This window comes from Ursus maritimus, unplaced genomic scaffold (assembly GCF_017311325.1).
Source record: "Ursus maritimus isolate PB19 unplaced genomic scaffold, ASM1731132v1 scaffold_1, whole genome shotgun sequence".
Classification (NCBI taxonomy): Eukaryota; Metazoa; Chordata; class Mammalia; order Carnivora; family Ursidae; genus Ursus; species Ursus maritimus.
In genome coordinates, this window is record NW_024423343.1 from 95,062,839 (window position 1) to 95,090,591 (window position 27,753).

The following is a 27,753-nucleotide window of genomic DNA, read 5'->3' on the forward strand; positions in this document are numbered from 1 at the left end:
ACAAGTGTGATAATTCACTATCGTGCAGGAGCATAGCTCCTATTATCCTAGGATAGCCCCTCCCTAGGAAGTGCCTAGTTCATGGACTGAGTAACTCAAACAAGGGTGGGGGAGCCAGGACTTAGCCAATAAAAACGAACTCAAGGGTACTGGACACCCTCCCCCATCCGTATGTTCAATGCCTTCCCACTGGAACCTTGTCACAACCCTGGTGCTGAGTGCAGTAACATCTGGATATTTAACTCCCTCCAGCCTTTTCCATGGTGGCCAATCTCCAAAAACCTGTGCCTGAGACTGGGGACTGCTTGTGGGCCATCTGCTTTGGGCAGACCCATTCTAGCAACAGGGAAAACCACGTAGTAAGGCATCTAGATGGAACTGGTGGACTTCGTGTGTTGTACCCACCCACAGGAATTCAACTGCTAAAGAGTTAAATTGTCTCATTGATTCATATCTCTGCTCCAGGCCCAGTACCCACAGAATCATGTACATTCCTTGTAGGCAGGGAGTTGGTAAGTTTGTCTAGGTAGTCTCTTTTCTTTGCAATCCCTTCAAGCCATGCAGTGTGTTTGACACATGATAGGTCTCAGAAAACTAACTTTGAAGGGGAGAGGGTTGTATTAAGCCAAGGAAAGGTTGGAGAAGGGACTTAAAATTTGAGGATTTTTCTACGTGTGCTGGAAAAAAGAAAAAAAAACCAAGTGAGTAGTAGAATATCATCATTAGTTATTCTTGTTTGTAAGCCACCTTTTGGAATTCCACTGGCAGCTAGCAGGGGAATCCAGGCTGGAGGCTAAAGGATAAGGCTGTCTGTCCATTGCCACATATCGAGAGACGCAGAGCCTCGGGCCATAACCTGGGACCACCACTTGGGTCCCGACAGGTGTTGGCAGCCCCAGTGGGGCTCTGGGCCCCTAGTCCCCAGCTGCCGCCTGCCTTCTCCGAGCGCTGGAGCATGCCCAGTGGCAGCGATAGAGCCACCGAGGGCTTTGCGCGGGCGCGCTCCGCTTCTCCGGGTTTTAGCAGGAGCCCGCGGGGGGCGGGGGTGGAGGGGGTGAGGGGGCCAGCGGAGCCCAGCAGCTTTGGCCGAGCGTGTGAGGAGCTCGCGCGGCGCGCAGGGCTCTCTCCCGCGTTGCAGTTGCTCGGGAGATGCTGGAGCGCGGCGCCCGGCTGCTCCACTTGGCGCACTGAGCGCGGCGCGGGGAGCCCCCGGGGGCGGACGGGGGGCGCGGACTGCGGTAGAATGCTAGCCGGGCTCCTCCGGCGCTGTGAGACGTCGCTCGAGCGCGGTCAGGTGCCTCTTGCTGCTCCACTAACTTGCCACTTGGTCGTGTTTGATCTCCGAGGCTCTCTACGCTTTGGGGTGGTGGGGGGCGGGGGGAGTGGGGAGTTCGAGGGTCTGCGGTAGCTGAAGGAGGGATCTTGCAAGGGGAAGCCTGCCTGGTGCCGCTCTTCTTCCCCTCCCTGTCGCTCCCCTCCCCCCACCCCATCGCTGCCGCTTTCCCTTCTGCCAATTCGGAGAGCGTCGGGCTCCTGTGACATGCGATCGCTGCCAAGTGACGGTCCCCGAGTCTGAAGTGCCCGCGAGGAAGTGAGCGCCAACGCGGGCCGCCGGCGATGACAGCCATGAAGCAGGAGCAGCAGCCCACCCCGGGGGCCAGGGCGAGCCAGGCGCAGCCGGCGGACCAGGTGAGAGTTGGCAGCTGCGGCCGGGCCCTCCCGGGAAGGGTGGCTCCAGTCCGCGCTTCCCACGCCTCCCTCTCCCCACCCTCCCCCCGCCCCAGTTCCAGGCTGTCCTCCGCTCATCCATGGACTCCGCAGGAAGTTAGAGCATCCGAGTGCGCTCTGGGGCCGGGTGAGAGGATGCGCAAGGTGGAGAGCCGCGGGGAAGGGGGGAGAGAGGTAAAGGCTGGGGGTGGCCCGGGAGCCCCGGCGGGCGGGCCACCAAGGGAGGGGAGATGCGGCCGGGGCCACGGAATGAGGGCCTCTTGGCTCAAATTAACGCACGTTGGAGGAATTACTGCGCTCCTGGAGGCGTCCACTTGCAGGGTTAGAGCCGGTCTACACGCAGCTGAAAGGAGCGAGCGCTGGCCAAAGCTACCCCACTAGGAAAATGACCTTTAGGCCGGCAGTTTTTCCTTTCTTTTTTTTTCTTTTGAGGAGACCTGGATGTCTGCTGAGTGGAGCAGAGCTTGGGAGTAAAAGGCATTATTATGGGAAGCTGTCAAGGTACTGGCTTTAGTGATTTGTTGGGGCCAGATGTGTTGTGTCTGCAGAGATGGGGTGCCCTGTACTGGATGACGGTTATTTCTGTCCCTTTTCCGTCTTTCCGCACCGGCCACCCCCTTTTTTGTGTTGGTGTTTCGAGATTTGTAGCATAACCGCACGGCGAATCTTCGTTTCGTCTGTGTCCCTGGATTGGGGTGACTCGGGAGTTCGGTGTCGCTTTTTCCCAAAGTTGTAGGGTCGGGAGCGCTGAAGTGCCCTGGCAAAGAGGAGGGAGGCTGTGAGGAGCCGGCTCCAGGTGTTGTCACGTTTACATCAATCAGAGACTCAAAGCCAAGAGGGCAACAGTTAGGTCAGCGGGTAACTACGGAGGCACCTGGGTACCGGCTGTGGGGCCCTTTGCCCCGAGTGCACTGTTGAAGGCCGCCGGATGCGTTTCTGCCAGAGACACTCCTAGCTCATCGCTAGAAGTGGGGTGAAGGAGGTGCAAGCAGCGAGGTTCCAGTAGCGGCTCCGCTTTTCGCATAGTCTAAGCACTGAGGAGCAAGTGAAGGGAAGCTGTCCAAATCGCCGGAGTGGCGGTGAGACGGAGGAGGAGATGCCAGGACTGCTGTTATTAATATTCTAGTCTTGGTCACCTCTCCTGGCTTGTGGTCTCTCTCTTCTCTTCCCTTTCCTCCTCATTTCCCTCACATATGTTTCACACAGGTGGTGAGGATTGCTCAATGCCTTAAAGCTCCCCCTCTATTCACTGGAGTGAAGGTTGCAGTTTTTACAAAGCAGTTGTTTTCTTAAACTAGTCGCTTTACTCCCTACCCTGAGATCAATATGAACTACTGAAACATTTATATTGTATTATCTGCCCCTTTCCCTTACATCTTTGTCCTCTGCTCCCTCCAACACACACCACAAGGTAGCAACTGGTTAGCAGATTATAAAAATAATTTTAGGAGAGGAGCATGGATTTAACATCCTCTTTCAAGCTGACAGCCCTTAAATTTCATTAACAAGCCGCCGAGCCTCTCTACTGCTCTTGGAATGATGCTTCCAATAAGAATGATTAGTCAGGTGAGAGTCCCCACATGAAATCTTTGCTCACTACCCTGTGACACCAGCTGGTTACTTGAGGTGCTGCAAACTGCTCCGTACCTGTGGAGGTGGGGAGGGAGAAGCAGAGCAGAGCACACAGTCTCTGAAAATGATATGTAAACACTGGACAAGCTGCCTATGCACAGTAAAGCCTTTTGTCAGGACTAATCGGGTACTTAAAATTCATCTGAAGAGAGAGAGAGTCAAGCTTGAATCCGTTTTTCTTGTGAGCGTGCATTTTGGTTTATGGCCACTTCAGATATTCAGGGAGTGGCCATTTGCAGAACTCTTGTTTTAATTGAGTTTTTTAAGTGCCTTTCTGAACATTTACATGATTTTAAAATGTCAATGGTATGCATATTATGCTTGAGTTAGAATGAAAGAGATAGATTTTGCCAGGGGAAGGAAAGCAGAGTGAAATATCCACGGCAGCATCCCATGGAAGGTTTTCCAAACACTCCTAGAAAATATCTTTATCTAGCATATTCTTTGTCTGAAGCTTGACCTATGAAATGATGACCAGATAATGTGAATGATTGTCATGATTGCTTAAACTACTTGCTCTAAGAGTACTAAGTTTTTATTAACAGGATTAGTCATTGTGGTCTGATGCTGCAATTGTCAGACAACTCTCCTGTGGTACTAGCAATAATACCCCCAAATAGACCTGAGTGATTGTTCTGGTTTCCGTTTTTCTTAAAAAAAAAAAATCACAAATTTAGGTAAAAATAGAGCTTTATGAAGTCCTACCTGATGGTTAAATAGGGGGTGTATTCCAGGTAATCACTCACTGTGTATTGATTTTAAGTGATTTAAGCTTTCAAATGTTGCCAGAAAGGTCTTTGGCTTTTCATAGTAGAGATTTTGATGAAATCTCAAAAACACCCTTGTCCTGAGGCCATCAGCACCTGTTTCCACGTATGGAACAGTAGGAGACTGTGGTCTTTCCTCTGGGTGAAATTGTTATGAATCCTATAATTTGGTGGTGGTTTTGGTCCTTTAGCGAGCTTGACCCCCCTGTTTCATCTCATCCGTGACTCTCCTCTGGGACATGGTGCCAAGACAAGAGTCACTTCTTCTCCAGGGAGAAGCAGCAATAAGAATAGCAGGGACTATGTGCTTTTATTAACATTCTGAATCATTGGAAATATTTTTTTTATCATTTTAGTAGTCTTCCCTTTAAAGCTTCATTGATTAAATGTTTATGAAAGTTATTTTTGTTGGTTTCATAACACTCCACATTTATGAAATATCTAGATAGATGATTTATTATGGGTAGATACAGTCATTCTGTATATGATCAATATCCCACTTTACATTGAGGGATCTAAAATCTTAAGTGACAAGTTGTAACTTACTGTTTTTAAAAAATCACTTCCTGAATGCTTGCCATGTGCAGAGTACTGTCCTCTGGACTGGTAACGTTTATTAAATACATTTTTCTACTTGATCCTCAAAGAAACTTTTTGAATTAGGTCCTGTGCTTATTCCCATTTTAGAGATGAGAATACAGAGGATTAAAGAAACTAATCAAACTTGTCTTCATAAGTGGTGAAGGTGGCACTTAACCCCAGTCTGTGATACCTAAGATAAGATATGGTCATTGAATTCTAAAGCCCCACCTTCTAACTTCTACCCAATTACAGTTCAATGCATTGTCATTAACCTAATACAAAATAATTGCAAATATTTTGTGTGTACAGATTTACTTTGAATATAAAATGAACGAAGAATTTGCTTAAAGCTTCGATTATAAATGTAAATGATAGCTCTTGAAATGTTTAAAGTTAACTTAATATCTCTTCCATTGGTGGAAATAATATAAGAAGAACCAGGTAGGTCCTGATAAGTACAGGAACTTAAAAAAAAAAAATCTTGGTAATAATGGGACTTTCAGTGTTTCTTAAGTGAGTACCTTTTTATAGTTAGACCTGGTTTAGAATTTGCCCACATTGCCACCAGGTGGCACCCTTCTGCTGAATCCAATGGGTAAAAATATTTCCTAAAATGTTTGGTGGTCCTCTCAGCTCCAAAAAACCAAACCAAAACAAACTAAAACAAACAACAACAAAACAACAACAACAAGAAAAAAAACCCAAACAAAACAAAACAAAAAACTAAGCAGACAAAATAAAAACCACAACCCTACTTTTTGAAGTATGATTAAAAAGTATATTTTTATAAGCAACAATTTGGCAGCAAAGACATCATTAGTTATGCATTTCTCTCTAAAAAACACATTCTGGTGGAAAACCAATCTCTTCCGGTTCAGTATGCAGCAGTTTCTTGATGAAATAATTTATGGACAAGACTTCAGTTAAATATGTAATATGCAAAAATGCCTTATGCAAAATATCTATTGTACTTTTAACTTTTAGGTAATATTATCCCAAAATGTTACCATACAGAAATTAGGATTCAGACTTTTTATTTCAAGTTTGGTGAGGCAAACTTGATTAAAATTTTTAAGTGTATTCTTAATGAAAACTTACCAAAAGTTTATTCTCCCATGTTTCCCTGACAAATATAAAAAGATGTCATAATTTAGTCTATAAACTATTTGCTTCTAACACAGAACCTCAAAAGTAGCTTTTAGAAATCGTGTTGAAAAAAAATTAATAGACCATTTATTACTCTTTGTTCAATATAACATATAGTATTTAATTGATGGGAGAGTTCTTTGTGATTTGGTTTACAAAAGATTATTTAGATTGGGTAAAGGTGTGACGTAGAAGTCCTTATGACTTAGGAGATATTATACATTTTCTACTATCCCTTAATTTCTTATTACACATATAATGTGTATCTTATAACATGTATATATGACATTTTATCTACCGAGTTTAGAACATACTACAAAACATCCCTTGCTTGTAAGCTTCTAATCTCTCTGTTTATTTCAGGAACTGAGCAAATTGCACATTTAAGAAAAATTAAACTATATAAAAACAAGTTAAAGACAATTGTATTATTAAATATTAATGCTGTGTTATCTTATGAAGTGCATTACGTTAGAAACAAAACACTGAAACCAAATTTCTCCCAGCCCGAGTAAAAAAGAAAGCTATTTAAAAATCTTGGTTCATTGAATCATTTATGATTACATATGTTACTATTATCTGTGGTTTACGCACTAGAAACCACAGATTCAAGTTCGTATCCCAGCTCCACCAGGCATCACTGCTTTCTTGGGCAGGGTAACTTATTTTCTATATTTCATTTGTGAATGGAGGTTGACTACAGATCCTTTACATGTTTGTTGTAAGAATTAATATGTGAAGAAGTAATGTGTGAAGGCTTTTGAACAAAGTGTGCTCTCATTCCCTAGTCTGCGAATAGGAACCTAGAAGGGGGGGGGAAAGGCTTAAAGGATCATTGAGCCACGTACAACTGGGTATGTTATTTTAACATTTTACAAAACATTGCATTGCTCAGTACACATTTGTATGATTACATATGAGGTTGCACATACACATGCATATTATATTAATATATATTGTTTGGTTTGGACGTCAGGGCTGATTTGGCAAACACACAGACTTCAAGATACTCTATTACATCTCTACTTCCGTTCCGTCAAAGCTCACTCCTTTACCATCCTACTCTGTAAGGGGCCAAACTGGAAGTAAACATTGGGTGATTCTCACGAGCAGGTGAATTAGCTGCAGAATAGGTTGCATTCTGTTTTCAGTGTAAGACACCTCCTAAGGTAATGAGCATGGAGAAAGGGGCTGTTTGAAGTCCTCTTTAATATTTAAGTTAATACTTCACATTTGGCATTCCAAGTATAAAGCGGACTCCATATATTTTCATACTTGCTGAGTGTCTTTGCATGTGTTCCAGTCAAGTTCATGTTTTACTGCAACATTATACAATAGCCCCACCCCCACCCCCATTCGTTATTCACTTTCCCCGATTTCAGGTTCCTGCTGTCAGCTGAGATCCCAGAAACAGATGATCCTCTGTTGGAGGTAGTGTCAGGAGGTCAGGATCTAGTCTCACACTCAGTCCATCACTCACCTCACTTCATTTCCTCACGTAGGCATTTTATCTTCTCACATTGTCATCATCATCATCATCAGGGCGAGTACAGTATAATAAAATGAGAGCTCACATTCACATAACTTTCATTACAGTATATTATAATAGTTCTATTTTGTTAGCTCTTAATCTCAGACTGTGCCTAGTTTATAAATTGAACTTTATCATAGTTATGTATATATAGGAAAAAACATGGTATATAAAGGATTCAAGAGTATCGGAGGTTTCAGGCATCCACTGGGGGTCTTGGGATATATCCCTCGTGGGTGAGGAGGGATGACTAAGGAGGGCATAACCTAAGACATGCATCAACTAGGAAAGTTGGAAGCTTATCTCATCCGAAGACCTGTAAAAGGTCCCCCAAATGGGCAAATAAATAATGGACTGTAAAGATCTTTATAAACACATGTCCTCCTATAAATTTAGAAGTGTTTCTACTCTGGCGTATGCCCTAGTGTATGTTTTGTTTTGTTTTGTTTTTTTAAATATTTTTTTATTATGTTAGTCACCATACAGTACATCCCTGGTTTTTGATGTAAAGTTCGATGATTCATTAGTTGTGTATAATACCCATTGCACCATGCAATACATGCCCTCCCCACCACCCATCACCAGCCTATCCCATTCCCCCATCCCCTCCCTTCTGAAGCCCTCAGTTTGTTTCTCAGAGTCCATAGTCTCTCATGCTTCATTCCCCCTTCTGATTACCCCCCTTTCTTTATCCCTTTCTTCTCCTACTGATCTTCCTAGTTCTTATGTTCCATAGATGAGAGAAACCATATGATAATTGTCTTTCTCTGCTTGATTTATTTCACTTAGCATTATCTCCTCCAGTGCCCTAGTGTATGTTTTAAAGTTTGTACTGGCTTAATCCACAAGCTTGTTGGCAATAGGCAATCTTTGTTTGCATTTTCCTAACTAGACAGCCCCTGTTCTCCAAGGCTTTTAAACTGTACAGCCTCCACCCCCCACCTGCTAGGAATTCTTCTCACTTATTATTTATTAACTAAAAGGAATGCCTGCTACTTCCAGTATAAGGAAAAGCGAGAAATAGATTTAGTGGGGAGGATGGGGTGCTCAAGAGAGAGCTCTTGTGGATTCATTTTTGTGGAGCTGTCCTGAATCCTCAGGGTTTCAGACATACTTTATGTAATGGTAAATGTAACACTCACTGCTGGGCAAAATTCAGAAAATTTGCTTTTATCCGAAACTGATAAAACATTTTACTTCCAACTGTCCTGTTCAGTAATTGATGTTAACAGTCCCCCTTATAATATCTTCCATATAATAAAAAAAATGATTTTCATTTTCTTTTCAAGGTTGGCATGCCAGTTTGTTTGAAAGTGGCTGAAACATTAATAATTTTTAAAATCCACTTTGAGATAATATGCTAATTCCATTAACCAGAATAGTATATTCTACAGTGTTTTTGGAATTGCCAAATGATATTCAGATTTAATTATATTTTGGGGAGAGGCAACATGATGTCAGTCTGTCAGAACAGATTTCATATTGAATCTTTCTTCTACCATTCACTATGCAATCTAGGGCAGACTAATCCCTCTAAAACCATTTCTTCATCTTTAAAGGAAGAAGGTGGTGAGAATGTTGCAAGAATTAGAGACAGTCTGTATGATGGACTTGCATAACATCCTGTCAAAGATAAGAGTTTAGTATTTTTATTCTTGTACTACTATGTTTCTAGATTATCAGAGATTATTTCATGTTTTTTTTTTTTTAAGATTTTATTTATTTATTTGACAGAGAGAGAGACAGCCAGCGAGAGAGGGAACACAAGCAGGGGGAGTGGGAGAGGAAGAAGCAGGCTCCTAGCAGAGAAGCCTGATATGGGGCTCGATCCCAGAACTCTGGGATCACGCCCTGAGCCGGAGGCAGACGCTTAACGACTGCGCCACCCAGGCGCCCCTATTTCATGTTTTAAAAAGGCAATTTTCCACTTACCTTAATGAAAATGCTGAATATATGTATGTATGGGTGTGGACACAAAACAAGCATACACCACACACATATACATATACACACTTATGATCTAAATGTCTGGGGTATTTTAGAGTTAGATTATTACAGAGCATTAGGAGGAAATCATTTGATAACAACCTGACTGATTTTTGCTATTTTAGATGATAACCTGTTTTCCCGAAAGACTTAGGATCTTCTTTGAAGTGTTCATGGTTTAATATTCTCTTTCCGGAAGTTTGGTTTCGAGAAATGACTGACTTAGAAATTCTTTGCATATAGGAGCTGATGATATGTTGAGTTGAAATTTAAGAAAAGTTAGTTGAGTGCATAATCAAAACTGACTCTACGTCTGAGAGAGCCAAGCCAAACTGTGTATTCTCCAGCCAAGTTGAATATTATCTGACTTTCATATTATCACAATTTATCATTCTTCCTGCTTTTCTGAGGTCAGTACAAAAACTTGTGCATCAGGTTACAAGGTAGAAAATGAGGAAAAGTGAGGGAAAAAGGCATTTTTATTATCTTTATTCTCACCCCCTTTTTGAGATCTAAATGAAGATTCAATTTCTTACACCATCTGAAAGCCTCTGCTCTGAAAACAATATGACAAACCTGAATTTTATAATTGAGAACTTGAATGGCAGGCTCTCCTGTGATTTATTTTCAAATAATGGCCCAGAGAGACCACTTGAAGTTGCATTAATAATGCTTGCACAGGGTTAGCTGTAGGCCTTTCCTGTTATTGATACTTGGGTTTACTTTTGGCAGGAGGAATCAAGTAAGTGAAAACTCTTGATATTCTCACTTCTGTTAATCACATCTCACTTCCAGGAAGGGTTTTAATATGAGCTAATGAATGCAAGCAATGGCTATTTTTTTTTTCCACTTCACATGTTTTGAAACAAGTGCCAGAAAGTCTTATTTTTTCTTTTTCTTTTTTTTCAAAGCGACCTTTTAAATCAGTGTCTCACCAACTTGCCCCCTGATTCTTCTTCACACCAGATCAAAGATCAAGAGTCAAGACACCTTCTGAATAGAGGTCAGAAATGTATCTTTTCAAGAAGAAAGATACAAAAATCACAAAATGTAGAAACAGGTAGTTTGTTAGATAGATTAGTATATAGTTTACCTTTCTTAGTGTCTGAGTTTATGAATAGATTGTCTACTCCACTACCTTCTATGGATTTTTAAGGGGAAAGACTGTACATTTTATTTGTTTGTTTCTTTATTCTAGAGTACCGTGAAGGGATTATAAGAGAATTATTCCTTTCCTCCGATCCTAGGAGTTATGTGTTTCACTTTTTGACAGTCATATTGGCAGTGACCGGTGGGTGTGAACTGAACCTGGAGTTGATATGGAAGAGACCCCCCCTTGTTTACCTTTATGGAGGTTGCTTATTAGTGTCCTGAGAGGAGATTTACCCAACATTAGTGCCACAGTGGCATTGTAAGCAGTTTCTTCTGCATCTGCCATCCCTTCCGAATGTCTGTTTGCTTACAGGGTCAGTGCCTCTTATGTTACGGGATGGTAATCTTGATACCTTTGTCTCCAGTTGCGCCTGTGTCATGTCCAAATCCAAATCCATTTCCTCCCACTTCTCTACATTTCTGAGATTGGTCTCTGGCCAGGATTGATTCCCTGATGTCTAAACTACTGTGATGTCCACAGGGGTTTTGCCTTTCCACATTCTTCCTTGACATAGCCATCAGGTCATAAATGATGATAGCATTTTGAGAAAGTATTCTGATTGCTGAATCTAATGTCTTTGTTTTCAGAACAGGAGATATCCAATGGAGCGATGAAGTGTCTTGTCCCAGGTCACACAGTTGGCTAGAATCAAGAGGCAGTACTTGATTCTGGGCCTCTTCTCTTACGGCCAGTGTGTATCCTGCTGCCAGAGTCAGCTGTTGATATAGCACCTTTGTTGGTGTGTTGGTGACACATCTGCCTTGTTAGCACTTGACAGCAGAGTAACTGTCACAAAAAAAAATGTCCTTAAAATTCTTGAATCTGTAGGCAAAACTCACTTGACATTCCTTGGTTTCTCCTTGGTTCTAGGCTAGTGGTCCTTAGACTTTTAGTACTTGGCCACAAAACTTCAGAGAACCATATATGCATCTTCTCCAACTTCCCATGACAAGAAGTCACCTCAGTGCCATAAAGCCATTTTGGAAGTAAACTGAAATCCACTGTTCTAAGGACATGCCAGCAGCTTCCATCACACATGCAGACACTGGCATTCTTAAACTCTTCCCCTCAGCATGAATAACTTCTCGTTGATCTGTACCCTCAGCATTTGAAATTCCACTTCAGTAGTGAATAGACTAGTGACTGGATGACTCTCTCCTTCAGAAAGGAGGGGTTTACTTAGGAACTCTGGAAAGCATGTGAGTGAATTAGGGAGCTTCCTTGAGAAGTTAGTAGAAACAACAGGCTTCTGAGTCACTGCATTTCTTGGAAGGTAAGGCTATTTCTAGAGGCTGTGATAATTTTGCCCATGAACCAAGTTCCAATATAAGTCCTGAGAAACTTTTATATGCAAAACAAATAAGAATTTTTGAGGGACACAGAATTCTTTATAGTGGGAAGAACTAGGGCTTTCTCTTCATTTAACCTCAGATTAAATTCTATTTACCATGTTGAGCAAGTTACCCGATCTCTCTCTGAATTTAATATTTCACCTGGAAATGGAATGATGCCTACATTGCAGAATTGTTCTGATGATTAGCCGTGAGATAGGTTTATTATCCAGGAGGCACTGAAAAAATGGCAGTGTGTATTTATTTACTTTTTTGTTTTTTATATGTATTGGACTACTATCCCAGACAGAGGCAATGTGATGGGAAATCAAGCTACACTGGATGTTGAGGTTCCCAAATGTTGGAAATACCAGCTTTAAACCTTATTTCTCCATTGATTTGACCAAAATTCAGAGCACCTTTAATATTAAACTCCTAATTTTGTTGATATGGAGATTATATGGAAGCATCCTGGCTCCAAAGCAAACATGGATTAGGGGTTAATTAAGAAAATATATGGCATCCACTTTTATATTACTTATTAAGTACAGCACAACCAACAGGGTTTGCATTTTGAAGGTGGACAACTGAATATGCATTTGGTTTTCCTGAATTTTTTTTTTCTTTTCCCATCCCATAGCTAAATTCTCTTCTCATGCTTATAATGCATTCTACATTTGGAGTGCTGCTTTATTCCTACTCAGAGCTGTAGTCCTTGGGCTGTAACAGCGAATCCAAAAAAACTAATACAGAATCACAGATGGTGCAAATATTTGAAAATAGGTAAATACAATCTAGGATTAGCTGCTTGGGCTGAGAAATGTCAGCTTGATATTGCTTATTGGTCACATAAGGCAGTTTTAGTTAAGGGAAAACCCAGGACAAAAGCATCGTGATATAAAATTGCTGGTCTAGAGCTGTGCAACATAACAAGCCCATAATTGTTATATAAACTCTAAAATGAGTCACTCTAACAAGGAAAGGTGTTTTGGAGAGGTCACCAAGTACCAAGAGGTTATACAGGGGATAAAAAATTAAGCAGATAACATAACATGGAACTGCTGGATAGTACCATCTGCTGACTTCCATTTAAAGCCAATTTTTAAAGAGAAAATATCCATTCTTATGGGTATGCTGTAGGTAGGCATATATTAAATGACCTGAGCGTGAGAACTAATAGTCAAATTGCCAGCATCAAATGCATGGATGGTGCTTATTGGTTATATGTGCTGTGTATCCCTACTTCTGACCGACAGTTTGAAATAATGCAATCTAATTTTCCTTCAGTTTTGCCCTTTTAAGAGATAAAGTTCTTATTAAAAGATCTGAGAACCAAGTATGATGATTAAGTCACCTCATTTACTGATAAGACGATGGGGAATGATAAAGCCATTCTTGAAGACTTGTTCAAGGTCATACCAGTGATGAATTTGGTAGATCAGAAACCCAAGCTTTTCCCTCCTAGGTTGGGAGTTGGTAGGAGACTCATTCAATCATTAGGATCATAGAAATCATTTTTGATTGGATGTATTGATATCAGATGAAGAAAAAGTGAATGAGAATTAAAATAGAACGTTTCCAGTTGGTCTTAAAGTTTTTCTTTTTTTAATTGATTTTTTTTTCCAGGCAGGTATAATAAAATTAGATCTGTTATATGGATTGTATCTGGAAGGATCAAGGAGCGGGTGGTCACATGTGGTTGGATGGTTGGATGAAGCCTAAATTTTCTGCCATTTCTCATTCTCAGAAGAAGTGGCAGAGAATAGGAAGGCCTACTGCAGATCATATGTGAAGGTCTGTAGAATACAGCACTGATCCCTCTCAAAGTATATGTTCACAAGTAAAAAATCCTGGCTCTCATTTAAATATATAGTGAACTTACGGTGAAAATGTGGAGTGAAAACTTAACTTATTAATAAAGGAACCATGAAGATGGTAAAGCTGGTTCAAAGAGTGTTTCGAGGAGAGAGATTTGTATAGTCACTCAGGAAAGGAATGCCGTACAATGTTTGCAAAATTAGATACACAACTGGTTAATATCCGACGGAGAATTTAAATCATAACTTTTGTGGTTATGTATAGCAGACCAGAAGTGTTTTGCAACTTCTCTATCTTCTACAATTAATGTTTAAGTTTAGATTGTAGATTTATGGCAAAAGCAAATGGTAAGTGTAAGAAAGGTGTCTTTTCCTAAAATTGTATAATGTTTGTGTGAGCTGATTAGACAATGACTCAGCCTGATATTGAAAATATGGACAGGCAGTTGTACTTCAATTTTATTTCCAAGTTTTCAAAAAATTTTCTTAACATCCCCTAACTCACAAAAATGGTGCCATCTGGGTCTACACTTGATGTCACAGCCAACTTCTTAGGCAATTTTATCAAAGCTTTCTACGAGCCCCGTGGAGCTTCAGGTGTCAGATCTGATTCACCTGCAGTGAGGTCCTGGAATGCAGCCAGGCAGCCAGCACGGTCTGCCGGGTTCATCCCAACAAATTGGTCCAGGTGTTTTTGAGGGGTGGAAGAGAACAACTTGATAATTTCAAATAGCTGTTTGAGGAAACGATGAAGTAGAATAATTGCACACAAGGCGGTGAAAAGCCGTTCTTGAAGATCCAGCAAAATAAGGTTTCGATCAAGTTGTGTGGTGATGATTGTCCCTAGAAGATGGCTGCCTTCAGAGCTGCTCTTAGGAGGAGATACTGTACCTATCCACACAGTCTGACTTAAGACACGCATGCGTTTTCCTTCCCTTGACACTCACTTTCTTTATTGCCAGTCAAGAAATAGCTTCTTCTCATCCATCTGCATATATTTGGAATTCTACCATGTCTTTCTTTGTTCCTTTGATGGCAACCAAGGGGTGGTAACAACTTACATATGACTTGAATGTACTTGTCTCTGTGTGATTGTTTTGTATGGTCTGTCTTGAGAATTGACATTTAGGGGCCATAGAAAATGCAGGCCTTATGAATATGAAGGGGGAGGGGCAGGAAGAAAGAAACATAGAAATGGGTCTGGAAATCTCAAGAGAGAATCACGACTTGCACATGAAGCAAGCTACTTCCGTAATTAGCCCTCTGTTTTCTAGTCTGGGTTTAAAAAAAAAAGAAAAAAAGTGTTTGATGAATATTTGTGTACTGCGTGCAAAGGGGTTTGTGAATGTGGGGTTGAAACCATCTTATTGAATTATTAAAACTTGTTTTCCTGAAATATCTTTTACTACCTGTGGAAAGCTTCTAGATCAGCATTGTCCAATAGTACATTCTGGAATAATAAAAATGTTCCATATATGTGCTTTCCAGTGTGGCACTCATCAGCCACATGTGGTTATTGAACACTTGAATTATGGCTAGTGTCACTAAGCAACTCATTTCCAATTTCATTTAGTTTTAATTAATTTAAATTTAAATAGCCATATGTGACTGGTAGCTACTGTATTATTTCTAGACCTTTGTTTTTCAAACTTTAGCATGCATAGAAGTACCTTGGAGATGATATAATGTAGCAGATTCTAACCCAGGGAATCTGGAACGAGTTCCAGGATTCTGCATTTACAACATGAGGCTTTCTCTGTGGACCATACTCTAAGTAAGGCTTTATTTCTCAACAGCAAAGATTCTTGCTTGAATTTTAATTTATGACTTTACCTAAGCTGGCACCTGTCATAGAAGATAAGTCTGGAAGCCTATAGCAAAATTACAAAGTATAGCTTTAGAAATATAAAAGGAAAATAGTTTTAGTGATGAAATCATTGGCATTTTTACTGTAATTGAAAGCTAAAATTTTGGGCACGTAGTATTCCTATATACTATGCAAAGGTTAGGTGCCTCTGTCTCCTCTAAATCTCACCATAAACTCTATGTAATAGATACAACTTCTACTCCAGTTTTGGAAATAAGAAGCTGGGAATATTATATTAATTATCAATTGCTTTCCTTTATTGAATTGAAGTTAAAAGATTTATTTGATATTTATGTGATACTAAATGATTGAAATTATAGTAAATAATCTGGGTGCAGCTGATCAGTAAATCATAATTTGATTCTCTTCCATAGATAATAGTAATAATAGACTAGTAATTAATAATTCTCATCAGAACCCTGTGCAATTTATTATTGTTTCCTTACTTTAAAGATGAGGAAACTGAGGGATAGAGAGATAAAGTAATTAGACTAGGTTTGCATGATGTCTAAGTGGCAGAACAAGGTTTTCAACCCTGGCTGTTTGCCTTTAGGGTCCACACTCTCATGTGTTCCTCTAGACAATTTGTAGGGTGTCTAGTGAGTATCTTTTGTGTGTCAGGCAATGTGTTAAGAGCATGGTCCCTGTCTTCTGTATGTTCAATGACAAATGGAGCTTACTTTGAAAAATTTAACTATGCATAATTTCATGTTTATGCACAGTATTTTAAAACAGAAAGAAAAATATGTGTGCACATGTGTGCACATGTGTATAAACTTCACAATTTAGAGAAGCTTGAAATCGTCTTCCTTGTTACTTCACAATAACCTTGGGCAACAAATTGGCTTCATCATTTTAATGAGTGAAAAGGTGACTGCTTTGGCCTTGGTTATTCAGTAGCCTAAGTGTAATATCTAAGCCTTATTTTTCAGAACAACGTTGTCTGTCATTTTGTTTAGTTCAGTGACAAATGTTAACCAAGTCTATTTCTGTATTTCCTGATTTTATTTATTTATTTATTTATTTTTAAAGATTTTATTTATTTATTCGACAGAGATAGAGACAGCCAGCGAGAGAGTGAACACAAGCAGGGGGAGTGGGAGAGGAAGAAGCAGGCTCATAGCAGAAGAGCCTGATGTGGGGCTCGATCCCAGATCGCTGGGATCACGCCCTGAGCCGAAGGCAGACGCTCAACCGCTGTGCCACCCAGGCGCCCCTGTATTTCCTGATTTTAAATAAAGCACACAGCCTTCTTCATTAATTTCTAAGTAACATATTCACATGATTCAAATATCAAATATCATACAAATAAATGCAATGGAATGTTTCCCTCCTAGAGTTGTTCCCCAGCAACTCAATTTCTCATACGCTCATTCTCTTAGTAGTTCACTACTACTATTATTTTCAGTTTTTCCTTTGTTCAAGAGAAATTTTCATACATACAAGCTAATCCAACTTTTTCTCCATCTCCCTTTTTATATAAAGGCTAGCATAGACATTTACTTTAAAGTGTATAAGGTTTTTTTTTTAATTTTATTTATTTATTTGACAGAGAGACACAGCCAGCGAGAGAGGGAACCCAAGCAGGGGGAGTGGGAGAGGAAGAAGCAGGCTCCCAGCGGAGAAGCCCGATGTGGGGCTCGATCCCATAACGCTGGGATCATGCCCTGAGCCGAAGGCAGATGCTTAACGACTGAGCCACCCAGGCGCCCCAAGTGTATAACATTTTTACGTTTTTTATTTTTTTATAAAAACCTGAACAATATCAAAATGATCCTCTGTTTGCTTCACTAATGAATTTTCCTCCTTTATTCATGGTGAATTAGATCTGTGTCTCATAATTGATAATTAGTCTTGGTGCATGTATTTGCATAGTCAGTTATCTCTTTATCTCTCAGTTTCCTCATCTTTAAAATAAGAAAACAGTACTAGCACAGAGTTCTGTTGAGGACTATTATTACATTAATTATCAATCTGAGTATTACTATTATCTATGGAAGGGAATCACATTATGATTTATTGATCAACCACACCCAACAAATTATTTAACATAATTTAAATCATTAAGTATCATGTAAATATCTAATCATGTAACTTTATTAAAGGAAAGTGATTGGTGGTTATTATGGTATGTATGTTTGTGACCAAAAAGATATTTTTTCCATTTATTAGCTGTTCTACGGTGTGAGCTCCTCATTTGTACTTTACTCCTCGGAGTAAAAGTATTTAATTTGAAAAGAAAAAAAAAAAATTCAGTTTGTTAGCATTCACTTCACTGCTGTACGTGTATGTGTATGTGTGTGTGTGTGTGTGTGTGTGTGTATACTTTTATATAACATTGGTCTCTATACGAGATTCTTTTAACATCTTAAAAAGAGGTTATCTTCCTTCCTATTCCAAGCATTAGACTCAGGAATAAGTGCCAGCCTTTGCAGTCTAAAAATTTGGAGATAATTTTTGAGCATTTCCCTGACTACTTCTCTTTTTTTCTTTGCCTTTTCCACTTCTTTTTTTTTTAATTATGTTGTAAGTCACCATACAGTACTTAGTTTTTGATGTAGTGCTCATGATTCATTGTTTGCGTTTAACACCCAGTGCTCATTGCAGTATGTGCCCTCCTTAATACCCGTCACCAGGCTAACCCATCCCCCAGCCCTCTCCCCTCCGAAACCCTCAGTTTGTTTCCCAGAGTCCATAGTCTTTCATGGTTCATCTCCCCCTCTGATTTCCCCCCCTTCAGTTTTCCCTTCCTTCCCCTATGATCCTCTGTGCTATTTCTTATATTCCAACAGATAAGTGAAACCATATGATAATTGTCTTTCTCTGCTTGACTTATTTCACTTAGCTTAATCCCCTTCAATCCCATCCATGCTGATGCAAATGGTGGTTATTCATCCTTTCTGATGGCTGAGTAATATTCCATCGTATATATGAACTACATCTTTATCCATTCATCTGTTGAAGGGCATCTCGGCTCCTTCCACACAGTTTGGCTATTGTGGACAATGCTGCTATGAATATTGAGGTGCATGTGGCCCTTCTTTTCACTACATCTGTATCTTTGGGGTAAATACCCAGTAGTGCAATTGGCAGGTCATAGGGTAGCTCAATTTTTAACTTTTTGAGGAATCTCCACACTGTTTTCCAAAGTGCATCCCCACCAACAGTATAAGAGGGTTTCCCTTGTTGCACATCCTCTCCAACTTTGGTTGTTTCTTGCCTTGTCAATTTTTGCCGTTCTAACTGGTGTAAGGTGGTATCTCAGTGTGGTTTTGTTTTGAATTTCCCTGATGGCTAATGATGTTGAACATTTTTTCACGTGTCTGTTAGGCATTTGCATGTCTTCTTTGAAGAAGTGTCTGTTCATGTCTTCTGCCCATTTTTTGCATTTCCTAGACTTCTAAAGACAGATCTATACTCTATGCTTTATTCACGTTAGGGAAATGGGACAATATTTAGAAATTTCAATATAGAATTTTAAACATGCCCTGTGTTTTCTGTAAAAATAAGATTTTGTGTTAGTAGAAGAATGAATGGTATCATGAAGCCAAGTGTCTGCCAAGGGACAGGACCAGCATTGTGAAATACAGTTTCTTGTAATTTTATCAAGGGATCTAGAGACTTAATAAGCGATGTCGAGTACATGTTGTGATTGCATTTTCTTTTATCCTTTGGGATTAACCTAATTTGGGAAATGGGAGGCACCGCTTGAAGGAGCATACTACACTTCATTTACATCTCTTATTTGGCCTGGAAAGGCTGTATGTTGCTTTCAGTCACAATTATTTATTCTCCTAGTGAAGAGGAAGGAAAATAACAATAGTTGAGGAAGAGATGAAAGGCTTTGGCCTTTGCAGAATCCTTTTTTTTTTAATTTTCAAAGAAAAATTACTTTAATAAATTAGAAATTTATTAATTTTTATGTCCTTACCACCTCATGTAATGAGGAAGCTGAGAACCATTTCAAACTCAGAAAATTGATTTGGTCAAAATATTCCTGTCGTTTCCACCAAGTAGAACTGAAAATTATTAACACACCAGGAAGAAAAATGGTAGTAATGAAATGTTTTATTAGTCCTTTAAGGATGACCAAGCCTTCTACGACTTCAGTACTTTAAAAGGAAGAATTTTTAGTTAGACTATTCTTAACAAAAGGAAAAACAAGGTTTATTTTCCTTATTTCTTTTAAGATTCTGTAAAGATTACAGAGCTATTTAAAATCAAATAACTTCTTTTCTCTGAAAATTTTTAAAGAAAAATCAATTTTTTACAATACACCTGCTGCATTATGGTAGGACATACTTGGACATACATCTTTGAACACTAAGAAAAAGCATTTAGTTTCTAATGGCTCTGAAAAGTCAAACTATTGAATGAGAGGTGGTTCTTAGGGTTCCAATAAGGCATTAATCCTTGGTGTCCCAACCGAGATATTAGAAGGGGGGTACCTTGATAGAAACCAAGAAGGCTTTTATATATTTTTTTTATCTCTTTAAATGACCCAGACAAAAAGTGGTGTATGAAACAATGCCAGAAAGATTCTTGATTTCATGTTTTAAAGTCTGAACGAATATGACTTACAATAAACCTTAATATGTTACTAATCACATATTCATGCATACAGTCCGGGTGGTGGTACCATTTGATTTTATCTTGAGGAATCAGCCCTCCTGTGCATTTTAATCCAGCGTCTCTTAGTGTGGACTTATCACTTTTCCAAATTAACCTGAAACCTTAGGTTAGATAATGTAAGTATGGTGGAACAGGGCCGTTTGTCAGGAAGTCAGGGTTCCTTGGGCCCCGGGATGTTAGCGTGTTCAGTGGCGCACAGCAAACCCTCTGTTTTCCCCAGACTAGACTGTCAGAGTCTCATGACCTACCAATGGATAAATTATAAATTTTGCCCCTGGGAAAATTTAACTTTATAATTCTGTGAATAGAAATATGTGCATGTATATAGACACTCAGGATTATGCTCTTCTAAATTAGTATGGAGGGAATGTTTTGCCTATTCACCTCGATATCTTTGAAGTTTAGTGTTTATATTGGAAGGTCTGAGGGTAACCTGAGGCACTCCTGGTTATAGTAAACAACCAGCCTTCCTTCCTTGTTTCCTTCTTTCTTTCCTTCTTTCCGTAAAGAGACAAGAGGAAATGAGTGAAAAAAATCACTTTCTTCCTCCTGAAAATGTGTATCATTTAACAAAAACACCTCACCTTTATTTTGATTTGTGAACACAGAAAATTTGAAGCCACTTTCTAACGTGAAACTGCTTTATGCTAAGACCTCACGAGGCACATCTGTTTCTTTTATCCTAGACCTTGAAAAACAACTTTCAGACAAACAGTTTTGCTGCAAAAATTCTTCAAATGAGCAGCTTTCATTGTCTTTAAGAAGTTGCAGAGAAAAGTCTGGTGAATTGTTGTGCTAACCTGACAGTGTTCAGAGAGGATCTCAGGCATAATTCTATTTTGATTATCTTTTGCCTCCTAACCCATTATTCCATCACTTGAAGGCTTAAAACAACGACTGTTTCACTTTTTCACGATTATGTGGGTCAGAAATTCAGGCAGGGTGTGGCGGCAGCTCCCCTGTTCCATTAACTCAGCTGAATTCAGCTAGTAGCTAAGGTAAGCTGAAAGGCAGCGAAGGCTCCATTCATGTCTGGTACTTTGGTGCTGCTTACCATAGCCTTTCGCTCCCTCCACACAGATAATTTGGATTTCTTCACAGCTTGAGTCTTAAGACTTCTTACCAGGTAGTTGTCTTTCAAAAGGGAACACTCCAAGCAGTGAAAGGAGAGATCGCAGATCTCTTAAGGATTAACTGGAGACGTTACAGACCTTCTCTTCTGCCACATTTTATTTTATTGGTGAAAGCAAGACACAGGGTCAACCCATATACAAAAAGGAAAATCAGCTCCTCGTGCCCATTAGAGATGTGTAAAGCATTAGCAGTCATTTCACATCTACCACAGACTACCAAAGAACAGCCAACACAACAAACCGATACGTGGATATAAATATTTACTATATGAGCAGGTGGAGAGTTTAAGGGTGTTTAAATGATGAAAATATTGTAAGGATAGAAGTGGCGCCATGGCGTCAGTCCTGTACTTGGCTGTAGTCCATCAGTGTATGTCCCTTTAGAATGCGAAGGCAGGTGATAATTGATAGAGAAAGTCCTTCAAATGCAATGGTTCTTAAAGTATGAGGATTCATATTTTCATTGTGAAATAGAAATATATGTAAAACATTCACCTTTATCCAGGTTACTCATGCAGTATATTTATTTGGGAATAAATTTAATGTACTGCTTGGTTGAAAATATTATGTGTTCTAAATAAACTTTTAACTTCAGGGAAATTATGACCATCTAGAGTAATTTGGTGCCATAAAGTAAAATATATATCCAGATTTCTGAGAAGGTATGTATTATAAAAGAAAAGGCGATAGAGTGCACAAGAGTCGGTTATTATGGCTATAAAGGTATTTTGATTCTGAGATATAATTAATGAATTCTGCTTCTGTGAAATAGTTTATGTTGTCACATTTCATGCTGGAAGAAGCAGCTAAGCTGGGCTTGGTATGTTCCAAAGGTTTCACATGAAGTCAGATTTTTCAGATGGGGAGAAAATGATCTGGGGAGAAAAAAACCTGGGATTTTCAGGAATGCAATAGAATTCTCTATGGAGTATCTTTTTAAATTGTTCCTGTCCCTCCTTAGACAATAGAAGTGCATGGAAACTACCCTGTTCTCAATGGTTTGACTTTTTAAAAATGGGTTCCAGTGCCAAGTGTAGATACTTTTGTTTATGGTATATGTCCCCCTTTATGATAAATTTCCCCTTTATTTACCCCTCGGATCGTGTGAAACTTACTAAGTAAGGGAGAAGGTGGGAAGGCTCTCTCAGAAGATCCCTATATAACGTGACTTGATGGGAATATCCTTTCTTGTGTTTCCCACTCCATACTGCCTGATCTGCCTGAAATACTGCTTCCTACCTCCATCTTTCTTTATTTTCAAGGGAAATGGGAAGGTAGAAATCAAGATGTCCCAAGTGGTCAATTTGACCACCTGAGAAGAGCCGCTTGTACTACTTAGAGCTGAGGCTGCTGCAAGTCCTTTTAGGACAGTGAAACATTTTTAAAGTGCAGACACACCCACAAACATCAACTAAGGAAAAAATAATAACTTACTTGAAGATTTGTCTTGGTATGATGATGTAGGACCTGCACAACTAGTTGTGATCACATTTTAACCTACTCTCTCTTATTTGAAGCAGAAAAAAACATAGAGGAAAATACTGTGGTGTCATGCTACCCCAAAATGCCACATAAGAATTGTCTCTCATTTCTTAGACATAGATTCTTCCTTTTAACGCTCCAAACTGTATGGGGAAAAAAAAATCCTATTCTTCCAAATTGATTATGACTTGTGGTCCTTGGGAAAAAAGCTATGTCTAGCATTTTAAGTGTTCCTATCGTGGTGGTTTAGGCTAAGTGCCCTCCAGCCGTAATTCCATAGGACCTTTTTCTCAACTCCATCATACTTTGAAATTGCTTGTTTACTGATCTTTCTCCAAATAACTACATTTCTTAAGGACAGTGACTGGGTTTTCTTAATTCTGCATCATCAATGAGGAAGTTTCAAAAATATTTGTCAATTTGTGTTTGTAGTAGGAATGCTTTGAAGAAAAGGGAGTCTGGCATTTAGGAGAGGGGCACATAGCAATCTTTATGAGGCTGATTAGTATATATACAGTATTTCCCAGTCTATGGATCAAGGATACTAGGCAAGGTGGGCTGATGAGGCCTGGGTGAACTCATTGTGACAGGTGGAATGAATATTTAGTCTTTTGGTATATAATCTCATAGAAAAAATCTAGAGTTAGTTGATGCATAGCAGAAGGACAAGAGCTTCAAAAACTAGATCTAAGAGGTTTTAAAGAAATTTGGAAGAGCATACAGGGGAGAAACAGAGTCCAAAGGTACTAGGCTGGGGTGGGGGTGTGTGTGCCTCATGTGAGCCTCCAAAGGTCTCTACAGAGATAATGCCATTTGAAGACTTCCTGTGGGACCAGGAAGTGGGCAGGGCAAGCCAAGCTGACAGGGTAAGTGTATTGCAACATGAGCTCTAACTTCAAATGCATTCAATGTCTTTGGCCTTGAGGCCCACTCAGGGTGAGAGGATAGGCAACTCAATGACTTTTCTGCTAAGCAATCACAAGAAACTCTATAACACCAAATAAGAAGAATGATGGCCACAAAGGTAGGACCTATCCTGAGGGGCCTCATGGGTCAAAAAGGAAACAGTACATTAAACCCATGTCCTGTCATCTGTATGATGTAAGCTTCGGTTATTATTATTATTTTTTTCACCATATGGTTTATTAAGAGGAATTCCTGTGCTGCGTAATTGAGGGTTAACTGCACCCCTGAGCTGACTCTGCTAGCCTGCATTGGTAGGGTAGAAGAGGAAATCTGAAAAAGAAGGAGGGAAGGGGGAGAAGTTGTGGGAACATCTGTAGACGATGCATGCGAAGTCATATTTCGTCTGTTGCTTAGAATTTTACAAGATGACGGTAGCCACAACCAGGGACTCGACAAGAGTAACATTCTCTTTGGAGGCTGCCCTTGAGGCATGTTTCCATTTATCACAACTGCACAGAAGTCCTATATGGGAGAGCTGTAACAGGCAACGCCAAGCCGGCTATAATTAATGGCCCGGGCCAATATTGGTCTTTGAAGTACTTGGATATTTATAAAAGTTAGATAAGAAAAGCAGCTATTTATCTCTTCACCCAACACACTTTCAAACATTTGTACAAGAGATAGATATCCTAATGTAAACATTTGCCGCCTCACATATTGTTGGAATCTCTGAATTGTGACAGGTGACAGCAGATTGCCTTAAGTAATTGCAATGCAACAGAATAATCCAGTAGGAGCTATTGTTATCCTAAGTAATATTTTCTGCCAAACATTAAGAAAAAAGAGGAACGCTTTTTAGTAATTCACAATGTAAAAGTCAAAGAGGATATTGACGACCTTAAAGGATACTTGATTGCCAAGTTTCATCATTGCTTGAGAAAAATAAAATTTTATATGGTAGTCTTTTGTTGTGTTTATCGAATAATGAAATTAAAGTTAGAGTAGAAAAATGGCATTTCTTGATATCTTTTTTTATTTTTAGAATTAAATTTGGGCCATAAAATAAGGTAGATCACAGTAGGATTGTAACTTTTGAGTCCTCTTTTTTTTTAAGATTTTATTTATTTATTAGAGCATGCACATACGCATATGTGCACACATGCAAATGAGTGGGGGGGAGGAGCAGGGGGAGAGAATCGCAGAGAATCTCGGACTCCTGCGCTGAACACAGAGCCTGGTGCAGGGCTCAATCTGACCATCCCAAGATCATGACCTGAGCCAAAACCAAGTGTTGGACCCTTAAGTGACTGAGCCATGCAGGGGCCCTGTCGTCTTCTTCTTCTTCTTCTTTTTTTTTTTTTAATTTTTTTTTCTTTTAAAAATTTTATTTTTAAGTCATCTCTATACCCAACATGGGGCTCGAACTCACAACCCTGATAAGTGATAAGTGTAGCATGCTCCACCGGCTGAGCCAGCCAGGTGCCCCAAGGTCTTATTCTTATAAATGCTATGACATTGTTTTAAAAGTACCCCATGCTCAGCAGATTAACTGGCTTGTTTCAAGGATTTGCTTTTAAAGATAGGGAGGGGTTTTTCCCTTCTTTTTTTTAACTTTTCAAGTGTACACATATAGTGAATTACAGGAGCCTCTGACCTGCTTGAAGAACTTTGGAGGCTGAACTGCATTGTATTAATGAAGGAGAAGTTAAAGTCAGGGAGTTAAATTTTTAACACCCATTAACATATATTTAGACATTTCAACAGAGAAATAAATGTAATGGCAAAAGTTTTAAAGTATTATGAAGGAGTCTGTACTAAAAAGAGACCTCCCGAAATATTAACTATCTGTTTTACCAAGCTCATTATGCAGAAAAATTACTAGAGTACTGGAAAAAATGATGTATTTGAAAAAAAAAAAAAAGTATGTAAAATTTGTTATTGATGAGAAATATTTTAACTTTATCTCAATTTATATTGAAGCTTGTTAGTTTCTGTAGAAAATTGCATTAAGAATGTATGGTTATGTTAGCTTATGATTAAACAAACCAAGGGGAAAATAACATAAATATAGATATTTAATGTTATCTAATTGGGCATAGATAGATGTGGCTCTAATTCAGTGTAGCAGGAACTCTGGGAAGCTAATTTTAACAAAAGGGTATAATCTGGACAATATTACATATGTAGGTCACTATACTTGAGGTAATTACAATAATTATAAACCTGTTAGTATAGATTATAGTGCAAGTGTATTCTGGAGTTCTTCAGGAATTATACTCACTTTCCTGGTGAAAAATATTAAAATTACTTTCAAGAACAAAGCTGATTACAGTATAACAGAGCAACTCCCCACCACCTTTACCTCACAATCAATATACCCAACATTATTATGTTATGAACTTAACAAAATGCATTAATTGGTTGAATTTTTAAAGATCTATTATATTAACTTATTTCTAACTCTTCTGCAATTAAATAGAAATTTTCTCTTATTTCTTCCCGTTTTCTCTCTCACCTCTCAGTGATTCCACTGTTTTTATTATCTTATTCATACATTTTGTTCTGTCTGTTGGTTTTATTTAATTGTAAACTCATTTTTTTAAAGATTTTATTATTTGAGAGGGAGAGTGAGCACAGAAACCAGGGGTGGGAGAGAGGCAAAGGGAGAAGCAGACTCCCTGCTGAGCAGGGATTGTGATGCGGGCTCCATCCCTGGACCCTGGGATCATGACCTGAGCTAAAGGCAAACACTTAACTGACTAAGCCACCCAGGCATCCCTGTGAACTCATTTTTATGTGGATATTTTTTTCTATGTAGAGATAATAAAAGTATATTTTATATGCTTGGGACAACAAACATTTGCAGAATGAAACTTATGCACCAGAAACTGTGTTAATTGATGGGTTTATAGTTTTGAAGAAGACATGATACAGCTCTCAGAACTTAAAGTGGAATAAAGGCGGATATAGACAAGTACAGCGCAGTTTGGTGATTGTGATAAAAGTGTGCAATGGATGCTATAGGTTCCTTGTAGGAGCGTTGCTTATTAGCTCATCCTTGGTGGTGGTAGTGGAATCAAAGAAGTCTTCTCAGAGGAGCTGACCTTTCACTTGAAACATGATCAGGGGTAGGACAATGAATGGAGGGGGATGGTGATCATTTCAAGAAGTAGGTAGCATCTTGCACAAACTGTTTAGATCCCAATAACTTGGTAGTTATGGGGGAATTACAAGCAATTTTATATGATTGCCATGTAAAATTCAAAGAAGTGGTATGTGATGAGGCTGGAGGAGCCACATCCCAGAAATAGTTGTCTTGATAGGATATTCAGAGCAGTGTGGGCTTTAGAGATGAGGAGTTTGGGGTGCCTGGGTGGCTCAGTCGTTAAGCGTCTGCCTTCGGCTCAGGTCATGATCCCAGGGTCCTAGGATGGAGCTCTGCATCGGTCTCCCTGCTCAGCGGGAAGCCTGCTTCTCCCTCTCCCTCTGCTTGTGTTCCCTCTCTGCTGTGTCTCTCTCTGTCAAATAAATAAAATCTTAAAAGAAAAAAAAAAAGATGAGGAGCTTGGGGAGGGCTTTAAACAGATAACTGACACAGTCAGTTCTAGATGTTTCATTTTGGCAACAATATGTAGGATGGACTTAGAGTAGTAATGTAACTGGGGTAGAGAGTCTAGCCAGAGGCTGCCAATAAAATTCAGATGAGCTAACAAAGCACCAGACTAACCTGATTATAAGGAAAGAACAGAGGTAAAGAATTGGAAAATATAGTTTTAATTCATTAGGACTTGAGAATCAAGTAGGATGATGGGTCATCAAGGCTGGATATTTGAGCAAGAACTAACTACTCTGAGGGAGTAGCATGAGTCCACAGTACCGCCAGGGTTTTTGCTCTGTTGACTTAGGGAGGTGATGTGAAGACTTCGAATATATGGGGAGAAACAAATCTAGCTGAGGACAAGTTAGTTTTTGGTATGTGAAGTTTGACATACTTAAAGGCATTATTGGGCTGAGACTTAATTTTGAAGGAGGAGGAAATAAGACATAAATTTGGGAAACA

The 27,753-nt window shown here is 39.5% G+C and overlaps 1 protein-coding gene across 2 annotated transcripts in view; it reads left to right on the forward strand.

Moving 5' to 3' along the window:
• The first annotated feature begins 1,617 nt into the window (after positions 1-1,617).
• Positions 1,618-27,753, forward strand: part of DPP10 (dipeptidyl peptidase like 10) — a 618,096-nt gene continuing 591,960 nt past the window's right edge. For both annotated transcript variants that reach the window (XM_040645663.1, XM_040645668.1), the window contains exon 1: positions 1,618-1,689. In XM_040645663.1, coding sequence (XP_040501597.1) covers positions 1,618-1,689 — 72 coding nt within the window. The remainder of the gene's footprint in view (positions 1,690-27,753) is intronic.